The sequence below is a fragment of the Marmota marmota genome, unplaced genomic scaffold (assembly GCF_001458135.2).
Source record: "Marmota marmota marmota unplaced genomic scaffold, marMar, whole genome shotgun sequence".
Lineage (NCBI taxonomy): Eukaryota > Metazoa > Chordata > Mammalia > Rodentia > Sciuridae > Marmota > Marmota marmota.
The window spans coordinates 42543575-42551406 of record NW_026000082.1 but is presented as its reverse complement, the minus strand read 5'-3'; the positions used below and the strand labels follow the sequence as shown (position 1 = coordinate 42551406).

The 7832-nt window shown below is 38.0% G+C and overlaps 1 protein-coding gene across 2 annotated transcripts in view; it reads right to left on the bottom strand.

Annotated features, from left to right (window-relative positions):
- Fbxo42 (F-box protein 42) overlaps positions 1-7832 on the bottom strand; it is a 102509-nt gene that overhangs the window by 47782 nt on the left and 46895 nt on the right. For both annotated transcript variants that reach the window (XM_048816258.1, XM_015485651.2), the window contains exon 3: positions 2612-2728. In XM_048816258.1, the coding sequence (XP_048672215.1) occupies positions 2612-2728 (117 nt within the window). The remainder of the gene's footprint in view (positions 1-2611; positions 2729-7832) is intronic.

The following is a 7832-nucleotide window of genomic DNA, read 5'->3' as shown; positions in this document are numbered from 1 at the left end:
GTTACTCTCCTTATATCAAAGAAGACATTTGGCATTTGTTTTTTAGGGATTGGCTAGCTTCACTTAGCATAATCTGCTCTAATGCCATCCATTTCCCTGTAAATTCTATGATTTTGTCATTTTTTAATGCAGAGTAATACTCCATTGTGTATAAATGCCACATTTTTTTTATCCATTCGTCTATTGAAGGGCATCTAGGTTGGTTCCACAGTCTTGCTATTGTGAACTGTGCTGCTATGAACATCGATGTAGCAGTGTCCCTGTAGCATGCTCTAGAGTTGGGTTTTTTAAAAAAAGTGTATTGTGGACTAAGTGTGTAACTCAATGGTAAGACACTTGCCTAGCATGTGCAGAGCCTTGAGCACCACAAAAAAATAACATTAAAAAAATGTGTGCTGTGACGATTTAGAGAAGATGAAATGATTAGTTTGTTAATTAGGATGATAGGAAAAAAGAAAAGGTATGAGGGAGATAGGATAGAATTAACAGAATTTGAGTTGTTAAGAAAAAGGAAGGAGAGAAACTGAGGAAGAAGCCAAGATCTCAACTCTGTGTAACTAAGAAAATGATAATGACATGAACTAAATTAGGAAAGGAGAAAATTTGGGGGGAACTACTGAGTTCTACTTTTAGCTAACTGAATATGAAACATCTAGTATCTCTATGGCAACACAGGCAAGTATTAGAAATGCAGATCTCGAGCTCAATGTGAATTAGAGATAGGAAAGGAAACTTAGATCAAGGGGAAAACAGAACAGAAAGAGGAAGGAGCTAAGGAAAGAAATCAAAGGAATTCTTTTTGTTTTCAACCTATTTTGAAAATTGTCCTCCGGGGCTGGGGATGTGGCTCAAGCGGTAGCGCGCTCGCCTGGCATGTGTGCGGCCCGGGTTCGATCCTCAGCACCACATACAAACAAAGATGTTGTGTCCGCCGAAAACTAAAAAATAAATATGAAAAAAAAAAAAAAAAGAAAATTGTCCTCTGCTGCACAGTGCCACACGCCTGTAATCCTGGCTACTCAGGAGGATCCTAGGTTCAAGGCCAGTCTGGGCAACTTAAAGAGACCCTGTCTCAAAATAAAACAAAAACACAGAAGGGCTGGGGAGTGGCTCAGTGGTAGAGAACTTGCCTAGCATGTATTAAGCCCTGGGTTCAACCCCCAGTACCACCAAAAGACAAAAACTTAAACAAAGAAAACCTGCCCTTTTGCCTGTAATGGTCCCTTTCAGCTTGCTGGTTAGCTAGTCAAAGAATGTAGAGACAAAGGGAAGAAAATAATAACAGATCAAAAGAGATAATTAGACACAGTTTTGGGGTTTTTTAAAAATATCTACCTATGGTACCTTTTCTTGGATTTCAAGTGAAGACTGAAAAATGTTTTAAAGTATTCAAATTCACCAACTTCCGAACTTCTGTGGGCTTACTCAATGAGCTATTCCTTTCCACTGCCCCTTCAAACAATGCCTCCACTTTGTGGCAATACCATCTGCAAAAGCTAGTTAACCGAAAAATATCTTTTTCCTTTCTCATAAGAAAGCGGAGCTGTCGCTGAACTGATCATTCACAATGGAATATTTCCGAATCTGGTTTCTATTTCACCCAGTGTAACCACCTGAATATGGACGGAGTGTCCCCCAAAGGTCATGTGTTAGACTAGACCATCTTGCTAAAAGAAAGTAGCTCTTGGGAGGTGGTGTGGACCTTCAAAAGTTGGGGACAAGTAGGAGGCCCTTAGGTGACAGGGGGTATGCCCTTGAAGAGGACTCTGGGACCCCAGCTTGCCTTCTCTGTTTCCTGGCTCGTGACATAAGCAGCTTCTCCACCACGCACTCCTGTTATGGTGTGCCAGTCTTACCAAAGGCCTAAACAACTGGGCCTCCAGATCTTGGATTGGAACCTCTAGAACCATAAGCAAAGTAAATTTTTTCAAAATTTAATTGCCTCAAGTATTTCACTACAGTAACATGAAGCTAATATACCCAGGTTCACTCAACTTCTCAGAGTACTAAAACTACTTGTTTCAAAAAATGGTCTTTAGAAATTTTGTCCCTACCTTTTACTCCAGTTATCTGTAAATTAAGTCACACTCCCTCAATGATATGGGTCCTCCTGTAATTTACTTTTTCTCCTTTTGTGAGACAGGGTCTCACCAGGCACAGTGACACATGCCTCAATCCCAGTGGATCAGGAGGCTGAGGCAGGAGGATCACAAGTTCAAAGCCAGCCTCAGCAACAGCAAGGTGCTAAGCAACTCAGTGAGATCCTGCCTTTAAATAAAATACAAAATAATACATTGACCTCTTTGAAATATAGAAAAATCCAGGGAGAAAACAGAATATAAAATAATTAATAAAGCACCTCCAATTTTTTTATTTGTTAATTTGTGGTGCTTGGGGATCAAACCCAGGGCCTTGCCTATACAAGGAAGTAAGCTGTATGCCCAGTCCTTACAATATATTTAGGCTAACAATTTTCCTATTTCTGGTTGAACTTAATTAATACTCTCATTTTACATTCTCTTCATTAAAGTCAGATAAAAAACATGCAACCAAAATAGTTTCTGGAAAATGAGCAGAGGCAAGTGGGGTTTGTTTTCACATAGATACTTACTGTGTGAAAACCGCTGAGTGATTGGGGTTCCAGGATAAGGATAAGTCCGGCTCTCCCACTGAATGTTTCCTTCCTGGACAGCCTTCATGAAACCATGGTAACACTGGTGGGCCACACCTAAAGATAGAAGAACAAATGCCTGAGCTTCAACACTTAACTTGTAGGTAAAATTATCAAGCCTGTGTCTTTAACTCTTTTTTTTTTTTTAACGGAGAAGAAAACATGGACGTGATTTTTCATTTGGCCTTAAAAGAATTATTAGTAAAACAAACAAAATATCAGTATAAGCTTTCATTGAGTATAATTCTTAAAAGTGAATTTGGCCAGGCGTGGTGACACATTCCTGTAATCCCAGCGGCTCAGAAGGCTAAAGCAGGAGGATGAGTTCAAAGCTAGCCTCAGCAACTTAGGGAAGCCCTAAGCAACTCAGCAAGACCCCGTCTCTAAATAAAATATAAAAAAGGCCTAGGGAAGTGGCTCAGTGGTTAAGTACCCCTGAGTTCAATCCCCAGTACCAAAAAAGAAGAAGAAGAAGAAGAAAAAGTGAATCTGTATGACTATTAAATCATAAAGATATGACAGCCTTACTAAGCAAAGAAAGATCATTAATGCATGAATGCCCTCAAATGAAAATGGCTTGATTTGGTAGAAATGGAAAGAGGCAAATCTGTAGGCCTAAGTGATACAAATATTAAAATGATTTTTTGCCTAAAGTAATGAAATAAGCTTTCTTACTTGTGATGATTTCATCTAGACGATCATCTTTCCCACAGAGCATGTTTTCTATGGTTCCCTTAGAGACAGCAGATAATTTCAGGGCCCAATAGTACAGGCTTTTTAGTCTCTATGCCATCAGCTCATACTCTGATGATGTTTTCCATTAACATTTTTTGTATATGAAGAATGAATATTATGCTGTTTCATTTAGGCCTTAGAATTATATATATATGAGATTCAATCTTAATATTCTTGGCTCTGAGGGCTGGGGTTGTAGCTCAGCGGTAGAGCACTCACTTAGCATGTGTGAGGCCCTGGGTTTAATCCTCAGCACCACATAAAAATGAATAAGCAAAATAAAGGTATTGTGTTCAACTACAACAAATAAATATTAAAAAAAAATATTCTTGGCTCTGAAATAGGCATGATTAGCATCATTAGCATATTAAGGAAATAAGTCCAGAGTGGTTAAAGGACCTGTCCAAAACTGGACTGAAAGTCTGAACTTCTAGTTCTCTTCTTCTGATTTCTTAAAAAAAAAAAAAAAAAAAAAATTCCAGTTGGTGGTGAAAGAGAAAGAAAACTAGTCTAAATTTCTTTGATTTTATTTATTTATTTATTTATTGGTACTGGGATTGAACCCAGGAGTATTCAACCACTGAGCCACATTCCCAGCCCTTTGTATTTTTTATTTTGAGACAGGTTTTGGCTAAATTCCCAAGACTGGCCTTCAACTTGTGCTTCTCCTGCTTCAGCCTCCCTGCCACTAATCTAGGTTAATTTCTTTGATTTTTTTTATTCAAAGAAAGGAAACAATCAAAGAATTTCAAATTGGGAAGATCTAATCCTTATTTTACCAAAATAACAGGGAGGTTATTGACTTTCTCAAGGTTAACTGTAACCCTGGCCCCCTTTATCATGAGACAATACACCAAGATAAGTGGTATTTATTTTCTCCAAAGCAAAGGGGTGATGGGATAATTTAGCTCTGTGAAAGAATATGATAAGACAGTATCTGTAATTTAGTAGGTATTGTGAATATCTGTAGATAGATCACAGCTCCCAAGCATTCTACAATAATAAGCTAATAAAAGATTATGAAATGATGCATTCTTAACTAAGGAAAAAGAATTTTTTAAAGAGCCTATGTAGAAAAGAGAAAGAGAGAGAGACAGACAGATAGACAGACAGACACAGACAGACTTTACTGCAATGGTAGATTCATGTTATTATACATTTGTCCAAATCCACAGAACGTACAAGATCAAGAATGAACCCTTAGGGCTGGGGATGCAGCTCAAGTGGCAGAGCGCTTGCCTAGCATGCGTGAGGCACTGGGTTCGATTCTCAGCACCACATAAAAAATAAAATAAAATAAAGATATTGTGTCTACCTAAAACTAAAAAATAAATATTAAAAAAAAAAGAGTGAAACCTTATACAAACTATGACCTCTAGGTGATAATAATGTATCAATGTAACAAATGTTCCACTTACGTGGACAAAGCTGATAAGAGGGAGGCTGAATGACAGGGAGCATATGGGAAATTCCTGAACTTAGCAGTTCTTTGCTAGGAACCTAAAACTTCTCTAAAAAATATAGCCTATTTAAAAAGGTGAAAGCTTTATGTTTCAGGAACAACCTATTTCTAACGCATTCATTTCAATTTCTGATTGCATCAGTGCAAACTTCTGAAGGAAAGGTCCAATCAATTTTATGTTACATTTTGAAAGAATCTATCATTTCTCAATTTATGCAACCTTTTGCTGAGGCTGGCTTTGAACGTGCAATACTCCTGCCTCAGCCTCCCAAGCAGCTGGGATTACCAGTGTGCACAGCTGTACCAGTTAAACACCATCTTTAACTATGGAGCAAAGCCAAGAAAATGGAGGAAAAAGCCTTTTACAACAAATGGTGCTGAACTGAGCTTATCTATTCAGAAAAAGGAAAGCAGAATACCTTCAAAACTAACTCAAAATGGAGAGACCCAAATGTAAAATGCAAAACTATAAAACTCATTGAAGGTAACAGAAAACCTAGACGACCCTAGATTTGGAGATGACTTTTTAGATACAACACCAAAGGCAAAAATCATGAAAGAAAGAATTGATAAACTGGATCTCACTGAAATTTCTGGATGGGTGCAGTGACACATCCCTATAATCCCAGCAACTTGGGAGGCTAAGATAGTAGGATCCCAAGTTCGAGGCCACCCAGAGTAAATTAGTAAGACCCTGTCCCAAAATAAAAAATAAAAAGGGTTGAAGATCTAAGTAGCTCTGTGGCAAAGCACTCCTGGGTCCAATTCCTAGTGACCCCCCCCAAATTATAATTTTCTATTCTCCTAAAAACACTGTAGAGAATGAAAGAATAGGCTGTAGAGTGGGAGAAAATATGTGCAAAAGACTTACCTGATAAAGGTGTATTATCCAAAACATATACAGAACTCTTTTTTTTAATTTTTTTTTTTTTTTTTTTTTTTTAGTTATAGTCGGGCACAATACCTTCATTTTATTTGTTTACTTATTTTCTTTACATGATGCTGAGGATCAAACCCAGCACCTCACACATGCTAGGTGAGTACTCTACCACTGAGACACAACTCCAGTCCAAGAACTCATTAAAAAACAAAACAAAACATGGTGGCTGGGGCTGTAGCTCAATGGTAGAACACTTACCTCACATGTGTGAGGCACTGGGTTCTATCCTCAGCATCACAAAAAAATAAATATAGATATTGTGTCCATTCACAACTAAAAAAATATTAAAAAAAAAATAGTGGGCTGGGGATAGAGCTCAGTTGATAGAGTGCTTGCCTTGCATGCACAAGGCCCTGGGTTCAATCCCAGCACCACAAAATAAATAAATAAAATCCAATTTTTAAAAATGGATCAAAGACTTTAACAGCCACCTAACCAAAGATATATGGGTGACAAATAAGCATATGAAAAGATGCTCCATATAATTTATCATCAGATAACTGTAAATTAAAATGACAAACTACTATAAGTCTATTTTAATGGGGAAATTCCAAAACAATGACAACTAAATATGGTGTTGAGGATGTGTAATAGGAACTGTTATCTGTTGCTGGTGGTAATGGAAAATGGTACAGCCACTTCAGAAAACAGTGTGGTGGCTTCTTATGTAACTGAACAAATTCTTACCATATTACCTAGCAACTGTGTTCCTTGGTATTTACCCAAAGGAGCTGAATACTTGCGTCTATAGGAACACCTGCCCATGGATGGTAAGAATGGCTTTATTCACAATGACCAAATTTGGGAAGCAGGGAAGATGTCCTTTAGTGGTGAATGAATAAATGAACTATGGTTCATTCAGAAAATGGATTATTACCCTTCACTAATAAGAAATGAGCTAACAAACCATGAACAGACATAGAGAAAACAGAAATTCTTATTACTAAGTGAAAAAAGGCAATTTGAAAGGCTATGACATTCTGGAATAAGGCAAAACAATGGAGACAGAAGAAAGATCAGTAGTTGCAGGGATTGGGGAAAGGGAAGGATGACTACGCAAAGCACAGAGGAGTTCTAGGACAGTGACATTACTATGTGGTACTATAGTAGTGGATGCACGTTGTACATTTGGTCAAACTCATAGAATGCACATTGTCAAGAGTGAACCCACCTAGCTGAGCATGGCGGTACATGCCTGAAATCCCAGCTCTTCAGGAAGGTAAAGCAAGAGGATTGCAAGTATGAGGCCAGCCTGGACAACTTAGCAAGACTCGGTCTCAAATTTAAAAAGGGCTAGAGATGTAGTAGTTCAGTAGTAAAGCACTTGCCTAGCATGCACTAGGTCGTGAGTTCAATCTACAAGAAGAAAAATCTACAAAAAGAAAAAAATACACAGAGGGCCTGTGCTTCTTAAAGATAAAATTAAGTAGTAAATGCTTTCATGATCACGTTTTGCTAAAATAAGCTACTTTGAGAGATATATATGTGTGTGTGTGTGTGTGTGTGTGTGTGTGTGTGTGTGTGTGTGTATATATATATATTTCCTAGTTAAGAGCAAGGATTCTAAAGCCAAAATGACTGAATATGAATCTTCGATCCTTCATTTACTACTTGTGTGACCTTGATTTAGTTACTGCCCCCCTCAGTTTCCTCATCTATAAAATGAAGTACATTCTATTGTAGTTTGTTGTGAGATGAGAGCAATTACAATAGTGCTTGACACACAGTAAGAGCAATATTCATGTTAGCTCTTATAGTTCTCTCATATCCATGCCTGCATTACCTATTCAAGTACAACAGAACTTTTTCCAAATCACCTTTAAGAATATGAAGCTTTTAGAGCTAGGTGTGGTGGTGTACACCTGTAATCCCAGAGGCTCAGGAGGATCATGAGTTCAAAGCCAGCCTCAGCAAAAGCAAGGTGCTAAGCAACTCAGTGAGACCCTGAGGACTAGAGATGTGGCTCAGTGGTTGAGGGACCCTGAGTTCAATCCCTGGTACCAAAAAAAAAAAAAAAAAAGAAT